The sequence below is a fragment of the Dendrobium catenatum genome, unplaced genomic scaffold, assembly GCF_001605985.2.
Source record: "Dendrobium catenatum unplaced genomic scaffold, ASM160598v2 fragScaff_scaffold_898, whole genome shotgun sequence".
In the NCBI taxonomy this organism is placed as follows: Eukaryota; Viridiplantae; Streptophyta; class Magnoliopsida; order Asparagales; family Orchidaceae; genus Dendrobium; species Dendrobium catenatum.
Genome location: NW_021319360.1, coordinates 833,361 through 854,252, shown reverse-complemented (window position 1 = coordinate 854,252; position 20,892 = coordinate 833,361). Strand labels below are relative to the sequence as shown.

At 36.1% G+C, this 20,892-nt stretch overlaps 1 protein-coding gene across 1 annotated transcript; it reads left to right on the top strand.

Annotated features, from left to right (window-relative positions):
* The first annotated feature begins 15,817 nt into the window (after positions 1–15,817).
* LOC110110532 (FCS-Like Zinc finger 17-like) lies at positions 15,818–17,945 on the top strand. The gene is made up of 2 exons (XM_020842055.2): positions 15,818–16,202; positions 17,625–17,945. Exons 1-2 carry the CDS (start codon positions 15,904–15,906, stop codon positions 17,794–17,796), a joined length of 471 nt encoding a protein of 156 aa, XP_020697714.1. The 5' UTR covers positions 15,818–15,903; the 3' UTR covers positions 17,797–17,945.
* The last annotated feature ends 2,947 nt before the right edge of the window (positions 17,946–20,892 follow it).

Here is a 20,892-nt window from a genome sequence, read left to right as displayed (position 1 = left end):
AAACGTCTTCTCGTTCCAAAATCCAACACGGATTCTTTTCAACTTTCTCTGTTCCTCGTTCGCATGTGGCTTCCCGTGAAAGGGCAATTCAGCTGCTTCTCCTCCACTGCTGAGATGGGGAAACCCGGTGGCATCGTCTTCTCGTTCCTATCGTTCCTTCTCCTCCTTCCTTTATGGAGGGCCTTCTACCTTCCTGGCGTTGCTCCCAACGATTTCCAGAGGGTAATTCAACTGTTACTCTAATGTTGACCCGGATCTAGCTAGGGGTTTGGTTGCTTTCTGATTTTCTTTTGGAGATCTAGGCTTTCGGTTTATTTTTTATGTTTCCAGATTTTAGATGCGTGGATTTCTATGGTAGGTTCGGCATGCTGCGTGCTGCTTGAATCCAGCACTTTTTGATTGAGAATCTAAAATTTCAAGAAATTATTTTGAAGTATGACAGAAAAAATTAAGTTAAAAATTTAAAATATTTTGAAATATAAACTTTGGAGGTTAATTTGGAATTTTGACCACGCTAAAAAAATTATTTTGCTCATCATTTAAGGATAGGAAGAAGCATTGGTTGAAAACACTACAAAAAGGTAATGTACTTACTTTTAATTTGTTTAAAGTATGAGTGAAACTTTATCTAATAAAAATAGAAGTGTCTTATGATTTATAAGTTGGGTATAAAAGGAATTCTAAGAAATAAGAGAAAAATAATAATAATTTCTATACAAATAAATCTTATTTTTTTTGTTGGTTATTTTTTCTATCATTTTTTATTGTATTGTATTGAAATCCAATTAATTTTTATTAATTTATGATTTTATTTTATTTTATTTTTGTTATTATTGTTGTTGTTGTCTAATTTATTAAAATTTTTCTCATCCTGAAAAAAGAAGCTCAATCCTCCCTTAATTAAGACTAATAGATCATAGCTCCATGTAATTTAGGGGAGAGACGGAGGTAACCTAAGCTGCTTCATTATTTTCAAGTATGATTCATTCCTACCCTAATACTCGATATGAGTATTTATGAATTTGGAGGGCGCTCATGTGATATTTATGTTGTAATTTCCTCTGCTAGGGCTTGTTCGTGCCCTAGTCTCCGTTATCATTAGATCCGCTTCTGTTGTGGCCTCCGAGGGCAACCTCCTTCTCAGGGAAGTCTTCTTTTCCCTCTCCTAGTTTCTTTTGTGTGGTTTTATGCCTCATAGTTTGGTTATGGAAAGTAATCAGTTAAGGGATCCGGGTTTTTTGAATGGGAGCTCTTCCCGATCTTTCAAAGATGCATTATATGGTCCTTCCCTTAGTTCGTCTTCTTTCCTCGACCTCAAAATTTTTCGTCGCATCGGGGGCTGCCGGCTCTTTGGATCTCCGAATAGGAAACCAATGCACTTACCGTTCCTTTTGAGTTCGCTCTGGTTGGCAAATTCCCCAACCGTAGACCTTCAGTTGATGCTATTAGGAAGTTTTTTTTTTCAATTTAAAATTGAATGATGATTGTTCGGTTACTTTGTTTAACCCTAGGCATTTCTTGATAAAGCTTGTTTATTATTTAGATTATTGTAGAGTTTCTTTGCATTTTTCTTACTTTGTTAACAATTGTTATATGAAACTGGTGAAATGGTCTCCTACACTTGATGTGGAAGTTGAATCACTTATCATTCTGATTTGGGTCTATTTTCCTCAATTTCAACCTCACATATTTCCCCCAAGAATTCTGCATGGCCTTGGCTCCATCTTCGGCCAGCCTTTAAAACCGATAATGCTACTTCAACTGGCTCTCGTCCTTCTATAGCTTATGTCCAGGTGGAGTTATACATTATCAAACAATTTTCAAACAGAATTTAGGTTGGCCCTGAAAATTTGGGGTACATTCAGTCGGTGATCATGGATGATTTTCCTCCATACTGTGCTTTTTGTAAATCGTTAGGTCACTCTAAAAAGGAATGACGCAGCTTAATCCATAATATTAATACTCCTCCTACAATTACCCCTCCAATTAATGTTAATGTTTTGCCCTCTTCTTATTGTTAGAATAATATTGTTTGTGCTGATGCATTGATTACTGATGTGGAAATTAGAAATGGGGATGATGTTGTGCTTCCTACAGGTGATAGTAATGTTGTAATTTCATGTGACCCCGTGGCTTTGGTTTCAAATGTTCTAGATGTGGATGGCCTTGTTAAGGATAATTTGGATGTCCTTAACGCTAATGTTGTAGTTTTGATCCTCCCGTTGGTGAGGCGGGATTGCTTGTTGTGTCTGTGCTTCTGAACACTAATGTGGAACATTAGAAGGAGGTGGATAATAAATTCTGTGAGGTCAATAGGGAAGTGGGGAATGAACTGTTTAGTGGTTTGGATGATGCTGAATCACCTCCCCTCAAGCTTCTGTTGATTTGGCTTTGAAGGCTACGCATGGGGTGGTCTCGTCTGTTGTTTTGCATGTGATGCCTACTATTCAGATTGTGTCGGCTCCCTCTATCGAACAGCTTGTTGATGTCCCTGTTGCTGTACTTTTTGACAATGCCTTTTATGCACATGTAGGCGTTAGATCGGGAGAAAGTGTTAAGATGCAAATTGATTGGCTTGAAGGCTCTTCATCTTCCTCTTCCGAGATTGTTGAAGAGAAAGTATTTGAACATCAAGGTGTTATGCGAGATACTACCGTTCGGGTGGGTAAACATAAAAAGAGGAAATCCAATAAATAGTTATTTATGGTGGTTGCTTGGTGGCTACTGACTTTTTTTTTTTTTTTTTTTTTTTTTTTTTTTTTTTTTTTTTTTTTATAGTTTTCTGTGGTTACCGTCAGTTTGGATTTTCCTGGATGTGGTTGTTTCTGTTCCGATTTATTTGTGCTTATGGGGGTTGGCTTTGCTGTTGCAGCTATTATTTTTGGGCTTTGATGTGGCATTTGGCTCACCATTTGGATATATGGCTTGTTGGCAACCTTGGGGGTGCATCTTCTTGCTCCTTTGGTGACCTTTTTTCGGTGTTGACTATTGTTTGGCTTTTTGGTGGACTTTTGCTCTTTTTCCCCTCTGGATGGTTCGTGCCTGACATCTGCGTGGGTTGAGCTTATGCCAAAAACTGAGCCCGATTGGTCCTTTTGCCATCTTTATCTTAAAGGCTCTTAGTTCCAGACTTTCTTGTTCACTTTCTTTGTGTTGTTGGGTCTTACTTTTATCCTTGATCTTTTGATGGAATAAAATTTTATTTCCAAAAAAAAAAATGGAGGACACTTGATAACCTATTAAAGTACCTACTAACACCTTAATAATTCTTAGATGTATATTGACACAAAATTACCCATCACATCCATATCACTCTTTGAGTGGTCTTGAATAGATTTAAGCTTCACTCAGAAGAAGTTAAAAAAAGAAAACTTTTTTTCCAACAATTCTATAATTACTTTTACAAAATATTCCTGCCGTCATAAACAAATTGTTAAATTACTGTCATTTATTATTTCTGTAACTTTTTTATCTTTAAATTTTAGTTTGGCTCATGTTTTTTTACAACTCTTTTTTTTTTTTTTTTAAAGTTTATATTGATCCCTTATAATGTTTTTTAGTGAACCATTAAGCAGAAAGGTGAATTTTGCATCACGGTTCAATGGTCCTTGATTTTCTTTGAAATAATCAATGCAGATTTAATCATTTGTAAGCCTTGGCTTGGTGCAATTTTATACTGATACATCATAAAAAAATTATCTTGATCGGGCAAGAATCTCGATGCAAAATCATGTTGAAAAGTTTTGAAATTAAAATTGGGACCATCCGAACTCTAATTTTAGCAAACTTATAGTCGAACTGAGCGTCTCGAGAATACGAACCCAACGGCACCAAATCCAACCAAATCCGAGCCCAATCGGGTCCAAATCAAGGGTTAGAAGCGTCGTCGGAAGGTTCAAACCACAATTTGGATTACTAAACGGTTTTCAAACATAATGTGCTTATAGTCGAATTGAGCAGCTCAACAAGACAAATCAAACAAGCCCAAGATCACCAAAATCCAACATCACTAAGGCATTTAATTGTCCATCAAAGGGTCCATGATTAAGAGATTCAATATCTGCCGTCCATCCAGCCACTCCCATTTTACCCTTGATCTCTCACCTATTTACGGGTCATGCCACTCCAAAAATCTACAAATAGCATTTCTCTTGACTGGGGGTCGAAGCAAGAAGAGAAGAAGAGAATAGAAGGAAGAAGAGAAGGAAGAAGCTCCTCCTCGACTACCGCCTGAGTTCCGTCAGACCAACGTCTGACGTCGTCGCTCCGTCGGACCACCACCTGAGGCCCTCGCCTTTGCCGGACCACCGCCTGAGGCCCTTACCTTCACTAAACCACCACCTAAGGGCTTGAACTTCACCAGACCGCCACTTGAGGCCTTAAAACTCTGCCAAACCATCAACTGACGCCAGAGTTATGCCAAATTAGTGTCGAACTACTAATTGCCTCCCCAACTTCCAAGTGACTCCAGATTTAACACTAGACTTCAACCATAAGGTTGACATTTGTAATCTGATCGCCCTCAAGGATGAGTCAGCCTACTCTACTCAACTCAAATTCTAGTGAAATTTTTTCAATTAGGTTAGGCCCCATGATTTTTTCCTTTTCTAGGTTTTTCCATGTAAAAAATCTTGTGTTCTCTATGTGTGAGCTGAATATACGTGCAACGCTAAGACATAAAATTACAACTCTATTGTCGCGTATATTCTTGCCCGCAATAGTTTGGCGTCATTTGTGGGAAACTCTATCCCACTATCCAAAGCACTACTCTGATGGACAACAAGCATAACAATCGCATTTCGGGAGCCTCCCGCTCCAACTCACACCAATCCAGGAATCCTTCCATGAACCAGGGATGCCAAGCATCCAACTCTTTTTATCCTGGGGGTATAATGGCTATTGGAGAAGGAACTTCAGGGCCTTCCCTGGAAGACCGCATCAGAAAGATGGAGGAATCTCAGAATGAGATCATTCAACTCCTGCGAGAGACTCGACGACCAGCACTAACACTTCAAGAATAGATTCTTCTCCCATGAGATCCACCAGGGCTAGAAGTTCCCCTTCCTCTACCAAGGATATGTCCTTCGACACATCAAGACAATGGGCTTGCTAACACAACAAGCTCTACCCATCCTTCACACGCAGGTCGCCAACCTTGCATTCCCCCAGACATCCTTGAGGACTCATCCCAATAGCGTTTTGATGAATTCCCTCGTAATACCCTACGTCATGAATTATGAAGATTTATCCTAGAAGAATTTCCCATAAGAGGTATAAGGCAATCTTATAGTCAGTGGGACTTATAAGAGTCATCACCCCTGTCCGAAGCCATCCTTCAACACCCCATTTCAACAGGATTCAAGCACCTGAGAATCGATTCTTACGATGAGACATCCAACCCATACGAGCATATTGATCATTATAGGACCATCATGCATATCCAGCGAGCATCAGATGTGCCCTTATGCCATGCTTTTTCTGCCACCCTCAAGGAACAAGTAAGAATGTGGTTCTATTCACTTTCACCTAGAACAATCCCCATCTTTATCAAATTAGTCAAAGTGTTCGTCGAACAATTTATCGCCAATCGAAGAATTGTTAAGGATTCTTCTCACCTCTCTGAGATTCCCCAGAATGAAGTAGAATTGCTTAGGAAGTATTTACAACGATTTTCAATTGAGGCTCGACAAATTATAGGGATAGATCCTGAATTTCTAAGAGGACTTTTTCTTAGAGGCCTCCGCCTATTCATCGCTTATACAAGACACAGTTCATTCGTATGCCGACTTGATCCATCATGTGGAGGCATAAATATCAACAGACGAAGCTATCAACACCCATAGGAAGTAATTTAAGCAACCTTCCAAAAAGCGTAAAAATGCTCATACAATGGTTAACTCATTCTCATAGCAAAAGAAACAATGGAAGAATAGCTTGCCTCTTAGACCTCCATTGCCACAATAGGAGTTTCGACAAGAAGAAGAGTATACACCTCTAAACGTATCTCGAACCAATATACTGATGGTCATTCGAGATCAAGAAAATATTAAGTGGCCTAATCCTTTGAAGCTGAATACAGAAAATCTAGATTGATACTGTCATTTCCACCATAGCCATGGGCACACTACCGAAGCTTGCAAACAACTCAAGGAGGAGATTGAGAGGCTGGTCCGACAAGGATATCTCCGGCAATTCATCCAAAACTCACATGCTCGGGATAAAGCTGACCCTACTGGGGGGCAAAATCAATAATATGAAAGACAACCGTTGAATAATATTTAAATGATTGGTGAGATTAAATGACCATGCACTTTGTGCATTTTTGTTAGTAATAGTACTTATCTTATTTTAGCGTGTGTTTTTATGTTAAATAGGATGTCACTTTAATATCCCTAATATTTTCTTCTAAGTTAAGCATTGTGTTGTCCACGTATGTATAACCTATGTGTTGAATATAATGTAACTTGTATATCCATAAGTCATACTAAGGACTTATTATATTATCTTACAAAGTAATGTGTGGTTCACTCTATTCTAATATTGTCTCCTTATTAAAAAAAATAAAAATTAACAATAAAAAACTATATAGATATGACCTAAGCGTCGGCGGTTAAGCCAACAGCCAGTCAACCCGGCCGACGGGCTAGACTAGCCACCCGCACGCGAGCCAACATTGGCTAGGCATGCGGGTCGGGAGCTCGCTGGTCTAAGCGCGGGTCGCGGGCGGGATGGAGTGCGCAGGCGGCAGGAATGCTGCAGCTAATATGTCCCGACTCATTCCCAGGCCCGATTTTGGCCCCAGAATTGTTTTTCAATATCTTGGACTTAATTTTGACATTTTTAAAGTGATTTGCGACCTCTAAGCCCACGATCGAACTACGTTTGAATTTTAAATCACCCAAAAAATTTCCTACGGGCAACGATGCATATTTTTGAACGTTTGCTGCTTCGACGTCTGAAAATAGGGGGTACCTGATGCACCATCAAAAAATTATCTTAATCGGGCACAAGTCTCGATGCAAAATCAAGTTGGAAACTTCCAAAATTATAATTGGGACCATCCGAACTCCGATTTCAACAAACTTATAGTCTAACTGAATGTCTCAAAAATACGAACCCAACGACACCAAATCCAACCCAATTTGAGCATAATGGGGTCCAAATTAAGGGTTAGAAGCCCTCTTGGAAGGTTCAAACCACAATTTGGATTAATAAATTGTTTTCAAACATAACGTGCTTATAGTCAAACTGAGCGGCTCGACGAGACGAATCCAACGAGCTTAAGATCACAAAAATTTGACATCACTAAGACATTCAATTGTCCATCAAATGGTCCATAATCAAGGGATTCAACATCGACTGTCCATCCAACCACTTCCCATTTACCCTTGATCTCTCAATTATTTACGGGCCATGCCACTTCAGAAATCTATAAATAGATCCCTTATTTCTCTTGAAATGGGATCGAAGCTAGAAGAGAAGAGAATGAAGAATATAATTAAGAGAAGGAAGAAGCTCCTCCTCGACTACCGCCTGAGTTCTGTCGGACCACCATCTGATGTCGTCGCTCTGTCGTACCACCACCTGAGGCCCTCACCTTTGCCAGACCACCGCCTGAGGTCCTCACCTTCGCTGGACCACCACCTAAGGGTCTGAACTCCAGCAGACCACCACTTGAGGCCCTAAAACTCCACCAGACCATCAACTGACGCTAGAGTTCTGCCAAATCAGTGTTGGACTACTAACTGACACCCCAACTTCCAAGTGATGTCAGATTTAACACTAGACTTCAACCATAAGGTTGACATTTGTAATATGATCGCCCTCATGGATGAATCAGCCCAATGTACTCAACTCAATTTCTAGTGAAATCTTTTCAACTAAGCTAGATCCCTTGATTTTTCCCCTTTCTAGGGTTTTCAACATAAAAAATATTGTGTTCTTTGTGTGTGAGTTGAATATTCGTGTAATGCTAAGACGTAAAATTATATTCTATCCCGCAACATATACTATGATTTTTTTCAATTATTTATTTTCTTATTTACACGTCTTCAATCCAGAATCAATCATCGGTGCTAGCTTGCCCCTAATAGTAATCGAATAATTAATTTTAAGCACTAATTTAGTGTTTTCATAAAAACTACAATATTATCCAGCCATTTTTAATGCATTATATATATTAAAAAATATATGATGATAGAGAGAGTCGCCTTAGAGAAGTGTTGTAGAGATGAGAATGCTTAGGTGGATGAGTGGCTTTACCCTTAGAGATAGGATATGAAATGAGCATATACATGAAAAAGTTGGAGTAGTTCTAGCGGAAGATAAGATTAGAAAGAGTCACCTTAGATGGTTTGGTCACATAAAATGACGACCTTTTGATGACCCGGTTAGGAAAATAAAGGTATTAGATTTGACTTATGTTCAGAAAGGTAGAGGTAGACCTAAAAAGAATTGGTTATAAAATATTAGAAATGATTTTTCTTTATTAGATTTAAACAAGAATTTGACTTTTAAAATGACACAATGGAGAAAAAAGATTCATGTAGACCCCACGTAGTAGGATAAAGACTTATTATTGTTGTTGTATATGATGGTAGAGAGTACATTTATTATATTAAGTTTGAAATAGAAAAAATCAATGGGCTGCGTCCCTAGTTCCTCCCCCCTCCCCCCCCCAAAAAAAAATATTAGAAAATATCATGGGATATAATTTGATTGCTATAATTTACTATATAATAGCATATAACAATCATGTCTTTCTCACAATTGAGAAATATGTGATTATATAGATGAATATAATTATCTAATTACCGATAAAAAAAATTCTAAAAACAAACTATTTACAAGCAGACAATTAAAATCTAACGATATGATTATATGCTAATAGTCAAACAATAATAGTTGAATGATAGAAACCTGGCGATTGTAGCGGCTATTGCTAATGGTGGTTGTTAGTCTTTATCATAAAAAATTGCTATAGAGTTGTTTAGCTCTCTCAGCTATTGATTCTGCCCTTCATGGAGAAAATGAGTCCCTATTTATAGCATTTTTGTTAGAGACATTTTGGCAAAACACACAATCATAAGGTTTAATTTGCCCCTCCATCATTAATCATTTATTAAATATATGATTGTCTTAATGACAACATAACTGAATGATCTTAGAATTGTTAGATTTGTCTTATCAAGCTGCTTGATTTAATTACAAACACATAATATATGAAGACTATTTGGTTCCTCAATCAATGTTCAAAAGTTTTCAAATATGTTTCACGTATAATCGAAATTCATTTGGAGTCAGATTAAATCATATATGATGTCAATGAGTTCTTCTCATCGACAAAGGCGAATCCAGCATTTTTTTAGGGCGGACAAACTCAATGTATAAAAAATAAATACAAATATATATATATTATTGCGCTCTTTTCTCTTAAAAAAGGAAGGCGTCAAGGACTCAAGCGAGAGTTAGGCAAATGCTTTAGATTAGGGGAAAAAATAAATTTAGGATCCGCCCCAGCTCATCGAGATGTTCCGAAATCAAAATTATGTTAATCTTGGAGTTAATTTTGAAAAAAATTAATTTAAATATTATATGAAGATTTGTACAAAATAATTTTTTTCAACCCTTATATCTATAGCTGTATAATGTTTTTTTTTTTTAAATTAAAAAATTGGCTAACCACCAACTTTCTCGATCATTGCACAATCAGATTGACGTAAACATAATGTGCACAAATGATTCCTCTATACAAACTAGCCTATCATTGATATTTTAATTTGTACAAATTAATGATAAATCTGATATGATCATAAGAAGGCAAAATTAAATTATTTATTAAATAATTAAAATGACAAGATAAAAATAAAATTACGTGAATATATTTATATTTTGTTAAAGAAATAAAATAATAAGAGACTGTGGGCGTCGATCAGCTGATTCAATTAATAATTACTTCAAAAATTAATTTGCAAGATATTCAGTTCGTATCCCATTTATAATTAATTAAATAAAAAAATAGAAAGATGTCATAATCGCGCTTAGTAGACTTTGCACTAAAATTTAGGAAATTGTCATTTCTTGTTACCAAAAAGTGGAGCTCTTAATAGGCAAAATTTTCTCTGGTTAGATAGTGGGCATTATTTTGATTATTTGGGCACATCATACATCACAAATAGGCTGAAAGTAGTATGTGAGTCAAATAGATTCATGAGTTGATTTATTAATTGAATGATTAACAATACAACTCGAATGATTAACACAATCTAATTCACACAGACCAACAAATTAGATAGAGGTAATTGCATCTATGCAATTATTATTACAATGGAAATCTAAAATATCATTTTTCTTATTTAATATTTTCATTTCTATGCTATTTAACATTTAAATGAGTAGTTAATTTTTAAATAATTAACTAGTAAAATATAAACATCAAGTCATCAAGTGATGTGCTTTCACACTTTGAAAATAATTTTTTTAATATGAGCGTTCAAACTTCAAACATAAATTTAAAATATGAGGATTTGATCCATGTTTTTTTATAATAACTTTTAAAGTTTTAATACTGATATGTCGTCAAAAAATGATCTTGACCGGGCATAAATCTCGATGCAAAATCAAGTTGGAAACTTTCGAAGTTAAAATTGGGACCATCCGAATTCCGATTTAAGCAAACTTATAGTCAAACTAAGCGTCTCGAGAATACGAACCCAACGACACCAAATCCAACCCAATCCGAGCCCAAATGGGTCCAAATCAAGGGTTAGAAGCGCTGTTGGATGGTTCAAACTACAATTTGGATTGCTAAACGATTTCCAAACATACGTGCTTATAGTCGAATTGAGCAACTCGACGAGATAAATCCAACAAGCCTAAGATCACCAAATTCTGACATCACTAAGACATTCAAGTGTCCATCAAACGATCCATGATCAAGGGATTCAACATCAGCCGTCCATCCAACCACTCCCCATTTACACTTGATCTCTCACCTATTTATGGGTCATGCCACTCCAAAAATTTATAAATAGACTTCTAATTTCTCTTGAAAAGGGACCCCAAGAAAGAAGAGCAGAAGAGAAGAAAAAGAAGAAGAGAAGGAATAAGCTCTTCCTCTACCACCGCCTGACGTCGTTGCTCCACCGGACCACCACATGAGGCCCTCACCCTCGTCGGACAACCTCCTGAGGCCCTCACCTTCGCCGGACCACCACCTGAGACCCTCACCCTCACCGGACCACCACATGAGGCCCTCACCCTCGCCTGACCACCACTGAGGCCCTCACCCTCGTCGGACCACCACCTGAGGCCCTCACCTTCGTCGGACCACCACTTGAGGCCGGACCACCACTTGAGGCCCTCACTTGCGCTGGACCACCATCTAAGGGTCTGAACTCCGCCAGACCATCAACTTACACCAGAACTCTTCCAAGTTACTGTCTAACTACTAACTGATGCACCAACTTCCAAGTGACGTCATATTTAACACTATAATTCAATCATACGGTTGACATTTGTAATCTGATGGCCCTCTAGGACGAGTCAGCACACTCTGCTCAACTCAAATTCTAGTGAAATCTTTTCAACTAGGCTAGACACCGTGGTTTTTTTCCCTTTCCAAGTTTTTCCACATAAAAAATCTTATGTTCTCTGTGTGTGAGATGGATATCGGTGCTAAGACGTAGAATTACAACTCTATCGCCACGTATATTCTAGCCCGTAACAAATACTAAGAAAACTAACTCTTACAAAAAAAATCATAATTCTATGTTGAAAATTTTGAATATTAACACATGAATTTGATGTTGAAGTGAATCTAAATAATTTTTTTTTAATTATCAATTAAATTACTTTACACTCTCACACTATGAATTCTAAAGCTCTCAAATTATGTGTGTGTGTGAATTAATTATTAAATTTTTTCAAATTCAAATTTATCTATTGGGGTTTGGTCTAGGTTTAGGTCAGTTGTTTCACAAAGGCATCTCAACAATGTAAATCCCTATATATAAATGTTATAGGTTGTTGTATTGAGGAACCCAATTGATGGAATTAAATCAATAAAGCTCCATTCATGTATCTATTCTTCCCTCTCTCCCTTCACCCGCCTCTCTCTCTCATCCATGAATCCTCTTCCTCATTTCAAGAATTATTAATTAGTGGTATCAGAGCATGCTGGAGGAGCAAGTCTCTTCTAATCAAAAAGATGTTGTTGGTCTGTCGGTAATGATCACGTGTAAGTAGTGAGCGAGGAAGAGGTTGGTGTCAGGCTTACGTATGGTATGTGCGATCGAACGTAAAAGGGCTAATTTCATTCACGTAAGGTGGAGGAAAGAGGAGGCGCAACTTTGGTTATTGGCTTGTTCGCGTTAGGCGGAGTCAAAAGGCATGGGTGGAAGCCAGTGTGGGAGGCGGAGTCGGGATTGGGTTTCATGAGCTTGCAAGAGGTGGAATATAAGGCAATGTAGGAGGTATGGAGTGAGTTCGCCGTGCGTGGGAGGTGGTACGGAGGCCGTAGAGTGGGAAATGCATGCGATTAATGGCAAGCTCGTGCAAGGCAGAGTGGATTGGGCGCATCGCGGGATGAATGCTTGGGGAGAGGGCCCAATGCGCCGGAAGCAAGCCAATGGTACAAAGCTGATGTTGTGCTAGCATGTGTATGAGAACAAGAATGTTGTTATTGTTAAAGACCAATTTAGAACTTTTTGAGGTAAAGTTCAGATCTTTTGAGGTAAAGTTCAGAAAAGAGAAAATCAACAAACAGGATCATCAATTTTGGTGTGTCGGAGCAACGGAGACAAAGCAGTGGATCAAAGAACCTGGAGACAGCAAGTTGGTCATAAGATGTGGAATTTCACTGTCAGACGGGCTCGGGAGATGTTGCAAATTGGAGCGCGCCTGAGTACTCAGAGAAGATGCGCGAGCGGAGGGTGCTCGATGCTCGAGCACGGGCGTGCTACGCAGGAACAAGTGCCTGGACCAAAAGCGCACATGATATGTTAATGCACAAGACACGGAAGTGTGGATACGAGAGGAACAACAACAGGTGTATGCGCACATGGTTTAGAATGCATGGGTGCGCGAGATGGAGATGTGGATCAGAACGCACAGTGGAGGTTTGACATGGAGGCCGGACGCAAGTGAGATTGGGCTTGGCTCGGCTCGGCGGATTTGCTCGTGGAGTTAGTGTCATACAGATTGCATCAAGTCCAAGTTCTTGTGAACAAGTGACTCTTTGATCTTTAATTACAAAATCTAAATCAATGTGGAGATTGTTAGGTTTTGATCTAGTTTTAGATTAGTTGTTCCGTAAAGACATCTCACCAATGTAAATCCCTATATATAAATGTTATAGGTTCATGTATTGGGGAACCTCATTGATGGAATTAATTCAATGAAGCTCCATTCATGTATCTATTATTTCCTCTCTCCCTTCCGTGCCTCTTTCTCTTATCCAAGGATCCTCTCACTCTTTCTAGAACAGTTAACATCATCCAAGAATTTTTTTTTCCTTGTAAATTCTGAGTGATTTTTAGTTTGAAAGAATTTTATCTTCTAAATTAGTGTAATATAGTTATTTATATGTTATTTATTTAAAAATCAAGTTAAAACATTTTAAATTTATTCTAAATATTTTATTAAGACATTGTGACATAAATATTTTGAAGGGGAAGAAGTCATGTGTTTCTTTACTTTTTTGACACATTTGAACTGTTTGATTATTTGTAGAGCTAACAAACAGTTGAGAGTAATTAATAAAATGATAACACAAATAGCTCACGTTATTCATGAGTGTCCCGTCACCTTTTACACCTGCTTAATTAAATAATATTTATTTTAAAGATACGTTTAACCATTTTTGTGGGACCCACCCAAAATTTGTATCAGGGCCAATTCATTAATTTTAATGTATAATGTTTATTTAAATATTAGAATGTATTATAAATGTTTTACATTTTTATATAAAAATAAGATTTTTTTAATTTAAAAAAAATTAAAGCCATTACTTTTTTTTATAAAATTTAAATGTCTATATTTATTTTATAAAAAATGTTATTGCTTTGAATTAATATGTTACTTCTTTATTTTTTGTATGCTCAATTAGTCAATTAGAAAAAAAATTGAGAAAAAATATGTCATGATATGTTGATAAATATTAAATTAAGATGCGCTTAAGGCTTCTTTTGAATGGAAGTTTTTTGTGCTTATTCTATTTTGAAACGACAAATTCATTTCTTCTTTACTGTTTGGTTCGTCAAATCAAGTTCCCAATAACTCCATTTGTTTCATTTTTCTGCTGTTTTGAGAAAGCTTTTTATATATGCTTCTCTGGTAGAAAACTTCATTTTCTGAACCAATGTTTCTTAAAACTATTTTTTGCATACAAAAGTGCAAAAAACATTCCTTTGTGGATTTTAACCAAAAAAAAAAAACACATAAAAGCCATTCGAATTCCTTTGAGATTATCATTATATTCAAAGAGTTTGCATTCTACTACTCTTAAAATAAATAGTACAACTTTGAGGCTTCATTTGAGTCATTTTCGTACTTTTTTTAAAGTAAATTTTTAATATAAAAATTTTAAATTTTAAATTAAAATTTTTTTTAAGAAGCAATAAAAAAATCGTACTAAAAAAAGTTTAAAACTCATTATAATGTAATTTATTAAAATATTTTGGCATAATTTTAAACATAAAGAGTGATTGATGCATAAATCTACAAGAAAAATGCGCCCCACCAATCAATGTACGACTACTCAATCATAATCATCCAAATATGAAGAAATTTGAGTCTTATTTAATTATAGAGATGATCACTATCATCATAATTATAAACTAATGGTTCCAAAAAAAAAAATCAAATGATTTTTTAGAGTTAATTTTTAGTGAGAAGACACATCTTACTTTGTTATTTGAAAAAAAAAAATTATATGCTCCACAAGATTGTCATTTTTATCTTACATGGATTAATTATTTAGATTATTATAAAGTACCATTTATTTTAACTTAAGATATTGGAGAATGCACATAAAAAATATAATATAAATTTGCATTCTTTATTAAAAATCAAGTCAAAATATTATTTTCAAATTTTTTATTTTCATTTTTGTTAATGCTCAATAAGAAAACCTTTAAAAAAATCGATAAAATTCCTTCCAAAATGATACTTAGACATTTTCTTAAAATCAAAATTATTTTTATAAAATCAATTTGTTCTATAAATACTTATTTACTATTATCATCATTTGAAATTAAAAAATTAAGTTCTATTTAAATTTAAAAAAAGATCTAAAAATAAATAATAATATCTAATAAAATGTAAAAACTCGTTATTAGACATATATAAATTCTAGGGGGATTTACATACATATCATTTTATTTTATACTATTTACATATCTAATACTAAAAATTTTAATATTACATTCCTATCCCTCATAAATTTTTAATATCAAATATATCACTCTTATATCTCATTATTATAACTCATAGTATCATATAAATTTTGATATTTCATTTCATGCATCTATTTTTGTTCTATAGATGGTAGATATGTAATATTAAAATTTTAGGAATTAGATATATAAATCCCCCTATATTCTAATGTAAAAAAGGGAAAAAAAAATATTACACAAGATATTATTTTGAGATCTTTGATAAACTAATAAAAAATTCCTTATATTTTTTAGTCCAATTTACTCCGAAGGAGAGTAGATCCAAGCAAAAAAACCACAATAAAGATTCTAACACAACATGTGAGCAGACAGATGGCTCCATTGTGGTCACATATTGCTTTTAAATATCAGCCAGTCCTTCCATCCCTTCATCTCCCCCATCTTGTTATCATCCTTTCACTCTCCAGAAGAACATTTTTTCCTTCTTTCTTTCCTTCCCCTTCCTGACATGCTTCCAAGAACCAGCAGTATCTTCCACTTTGAGGAGGAGGAGGAGGAAGGAGAAGGGGAAAGGGGAAATGAGCTCATTAATGGAGGAATTCTCTCGAGAAAAACAGCTGGAAAAGACCTCGTTGGCCTTCAGATCCTCATATCAGAACCTGACCAGGAAGCTAATAATAATGTTGTGATCAAGTCATCCAAGAAGAAGATCTGCAAGAAACCAGAGATTGTTTCTGTAGATTTCCTCAAGTTCTGCTTCATGTGCAGTAAGGAGCTAAGCCTTCAAAAAGAGGTTTACATGTATAGGTATGGTTCGTAAGTATAAAAGCTCTGTTTGGTTTCAAGGAATTGAAAGAGATGAAATGGAAGGAAGATATCGATGGTGAAAAAACTGAAATGAAAGCAGTCTGCTTAAGAAGAAATTGAGTGTTTTTTGTTTCTTTTGAGGAGAAGATTTAGGAGTAGTCACAATTATAATTTCATAATCTTTTCATCTCAGGATTGTGAAGGAAATTGTTCATAGAAAAATATTTTATTATTATTTTTTATAATATAAGTTATCTATTAATTTTATTTTATTTTTTCTTTATCAACTATATATATAACATTTAAGTCTTAGATACTAATAAAATTAACATTTAAAGGCTTCTATTTATAATTCTGCTGGTTAAATTTTGACGAGAAAAATCAAAATTTCAACTTTTTTGTAATTATCTGTTAAATTCTTTATGAATTAAGTATATAACCTTCAAATACTTAAATTTGACATTTTAAAAATTAAGAAAAATATATATAATCGTACGCATATAAATATCTTTTTTTTAGTCTTTAACATAAGGGGTTTTCATGTTATAACCTTTCTTGCAAGCAACTGAGTGCCTGCTTAGCGTAAAATTTTTAGTTTGCTTTTCAGATCGAAATCACACTTCTGCTCAGCTAATATTTTTTTGATATTTTCTAGATTTTTTTTAGAAAATTATTTTTTATAACTAAGACTTCATTTGGGACAGCTTTCATACTGCTTTCTAAAACAATTTTTAGTAATTATTTTATTAACTATAATTTTTTTACTAAAAAGCCGCTTTTGAAAGCATAAGAAAGTTATTCCAAATGAAGCTTAAGGACTGCTTTCTTATTGCTTCATAAATCAACTTTTATAGTATAAAATTTTAAATTTTTATAAAAAAAAATTGTTTTAAAAAGTAGCAAAAAAATCATCTCAAACGAAGTCGGGCAACTTTCTTAATGCTTTATTAAAAAACCTTTTAATTAAATTTTTTTTAATAAAAATTTATTTTAGAAAGAATAAAAAAATGTCTCAAATTAAGGCTTCGTTTGGGGCGGCTTTCTTACTGCTTCTTAAAGCAGCTTTTTAGTAAAAAAAATTAATTTTTATACTAGAAAATATTTTTCAGTAGCAGTAAGGGAAGTCATCCCAAACGAAGCAGTAAGGAAGTCATCCCAAACGAAGCCTAAGTCTAAGATTTCGTTTGGGATGATTTTCTTATTGCTTCTCAAAGTAGTTTTTTAATACAAAATTTTAAATTTTGGTATTAAAAAATTGCATTAAGAAGCAATAATAAAGCCATCCAAAACGAAGCCTAAATTTCCAAATGTGTAGGGGCAATAAGAAAGTTGCTTTAGATTTTATTTGAGACCGATTTGTTTTTATTTTTAAATATTTTTATTATTATTATTTATATCTAAATAATTTTAATTTTAACTCAGGGGTGATCAAGGATTTTGCAGCCTGGAATGCCGGAGCAAGCAAATTTTGCAAGATGAGAGAAGAGAATTCAATGCTCCAACAAGACAGCGCTTCAGGATGCCTAATCGTCATCATATGGGATCCAAAATTCAGGAATCTAATGGGAGGGCGAAGATCACTGTTTCTGCTTGAATTAACCTCATAGGTTTTTTTTTGGGAAGCCTCTGGAAAATATAATGTAACTTGAGCTTTTACTTAAACACAACTCTCCTTGGCCTATTGGTTGAGAGCTTAGGCTTTCAATTAAGAGGTCTACGGTTCGAGTCTTTGTGTATGCGTTGTGTGTGTGAGTTTGTCTTAAATGACCTAAATGTCAAAAAAAAAAAAAAAAAGCTTTTACTGAAGACTGGAAATGCTACTGTGCATATGAAGTATTATGTCTGCTTAGCATGTTGAAAATTTAATTTATGGCTTTATTTGGAAATGTTTTTTTTTTTTCTGCTTTGTAAAGTTGTCAAAGAAAAAGTAATTTCTTAAAGCTATCGTAGAAAGTAACGTCATGAGCTCGAGCGTGCGTCTTATTGGTAGACGCGAAGCAATTCCTCCCGGTGGCTCACGTTCGAAGCCCCTAACATTAAAAAAAAAAAAAACTTTGTAGTAAAAAGATTTAAGAAAGCAATAAAAATAATAGTTAAAAATAAATTGTGATTGCAATCGAAAAAGTAAAATAGTAAAAAAGTTATCTCAAATGAAGATTTCGTTTGGGATAATTTTCTTGCTATTTTTTAATGCAGCTTTTTAGAGTTGGAAATTTTTATACTAAAAATTATTTCAGAAATCAGCAAGAAAGTTATCACAAATGGAGCAGAAGTTTCTTAAAAATATATGTTTGGAAAAAAAAAATTAGCACTATACAGTTTGTTTTTTGTAATAAAAGCAAAAAAATTCAGGAGTTTCACTTCCAACTTGATGTGGAACCGGTGAGGAAACCTTCGATCAACCTGCAACTGAAGACCACAAACACAAAGCAATGGCAATGGAACAGTAACTGATATTGATAATCGGAAAAAACTAGCTATCTTCCTCCTTACATCAGCTTAATATGCTATCACCTAAATTAAAAAGAGGGTAGTACTGTAATTAACTAGTAAAGTAATAATTAAAAAGCAAGCATAAAGCCTCAGGTAAAAAGCTGCTGGAACGACTCAGCCAGTGGACACGTTAGCAGACCGTTAGAGGCGTTCTGGTATACCACTCCCTTGCCTGGTAAATGACACCACATCAGGTGCCACCGGCTGCAGAAAATTCAGGTTCTACCTGAATGTGAGGTTCACCGGAATCATCCCGGGGATGGTAGGGGAAAATATCAGCAACATTAAAGGTCTTGGACGTGCGCATGGTCTCTGGTAAGTCAACGACATAAGCATTGTCGTTAATACGTCGAAGGATGGGTACTGGGCCGAACTTGCGTGGGCTTAATTTGGAGTGAGTTCCCACAGGAAATCGTTCTTTACTGAGCCAGATGAGCACCAGATCTCCCGGTTGAAAAGATACATGCCTTCGATGAGTATCAGCAGCCTTCTTATACGTAGAATTGGAAGAAACAAGTTTTAGGCGCACGTCTTCGAGGATCGACTGGTAGTGATTGGTCAATGCAACAGCAGATTTGTTGGCACATTTCGGTAGAATGGCTATGTCAAACAAGTGATTGGGGGCCTTTGTATAAACAATTGCAAACGGGCTCTGTCCTGTTGATCGATTTGGCATAGAGTTAAACGCAAACTCAGCTTGGCTGAGAGTGTTCTCCCACTGCTTTGGCTTATTCTGTACTAAACATCGTAGCATGTTACCAAGTGTACGATTAATGACTTCAGTCTGTCCATCAGACTGGGGGTGATAAGCAGAGCTAAGGTTTAGCGACGTGTGGAGACGCTTCCATAACTCACGCCAGAAATGGCTCACAAATTTGACGTCTCGATCCGACGTAATACTTCTTGGTAGGCCGTGTAAGCGTACAATTTCGTTAAAAAACAAGCGCGCTACATTGACAGCGTCAAGAGTCTTTTTGCAGGCCACAAAATGAGCCATTTTTGAAAAACGATCAACAACAACCATAATAGAGTCAGCTCCTCGTTGTGTCCTTGGCAGGCCCAATACAAAATCGATGCTAATGTCCTCCCAAATCGAATCAGGAACTGGTAGAGGGGTATATAGACCTGTATTTTTCTTTGTGCCTTTGAATTCCTGGCAGATAGCGCACCGTTCAATGAACCGGGAGACATCACGGTGAAGTTTTGGCCAAAAAAACCTGGCCTTGAGCTGTTGCACCATTTTTTCTCGGCCTAGATGAGCTGCCAATCCCCCAGCGTGGGCTTCTTTCACCAACTGTTGCCTATATGAAGAATCAGGTATACATAGAACATTACCTTTAAATAAATACCCGTGCCTGAGAGAGTATTCTGAAACCAGCTGCATTGCAAGGCACTGCTTCCATATGAAGGAGAAATCAGGATCTTCGGCGTAAAGTTCTTTGAGACATTCAAGACCGGTGAGTTCCGTCTGGAGCTGTGTTACCAAAGCAGTTCGTCTACTAAGTGCATCAGCTACTCTATTTTGATTACCAGACTTGTGCTTCAGGACGAACGTGAACTTCTGAAGGAAGAGGATCCACCGTGCATGCATTCTGTTGATTGTTTTTTGGCTGTTAAGATATTGTAGTGCCTTGTGATCACTACTCAATATAAAGTCTTGGTGCAGGAGGTAATGCTCCCAATGCTTGAGAGCTCGCACCACCGCATAGAGCTCTTGCTCGTAGACAGTCCACTTCTGCCTGGCGGTGCTTAGTTTTTCGCTAAAGAATTCTACGGGCCGCTCGGATTGAGACAAAACTGCTCCTATGCCGACGGTAGAGGCATCCGTGTCAACTTGAAAAGGCAGCTCAAAGTTGGGTAACGTAAAAACAAGGGCGGCACATAGCGATTGTTTCATTGTATCCCAACTTCTTTGGCGTTCTTCATTCCAAGAGAATTTCTTGGCCTTTAAGCAGTCGGTGATAGGCGCCATGATGATACTAAATCCGCGGATGAATCGTCTATAGAAGTTAGCAAGACCGTGGAAACTTCGGACATCAAATAGGCTGCGGGGAACTGGCCAGTCTCGGATAGCCGCAATCTTGTTGGGATCGGTCGCCACTCCAGCTGCAGAGATAACAAATCCCAGGAAATAGACTTTCTCCATTCCAAATTCGCATTTGGACGGGTTCAAATAAAGCTGATGAATTTTCAGTGT

Excerpts from the sequence above, each read along its gene's own strand:
- LOC110110532 (XM_020842055.2), top strand. The coding sequence starts at position 15,904 with ATGCTTCCAAGAACCAGCAGTATCTTCCACTTTGAGGAGGAGGAGGAG. Across the intron at positions 16,203-17,624 it reads AAAGAGGTTTACATGTATAG|GGGTGATCAAGGATTTTGCA; the intron begins GTATGGTTCGTA and ends ATTTTAACTCAG.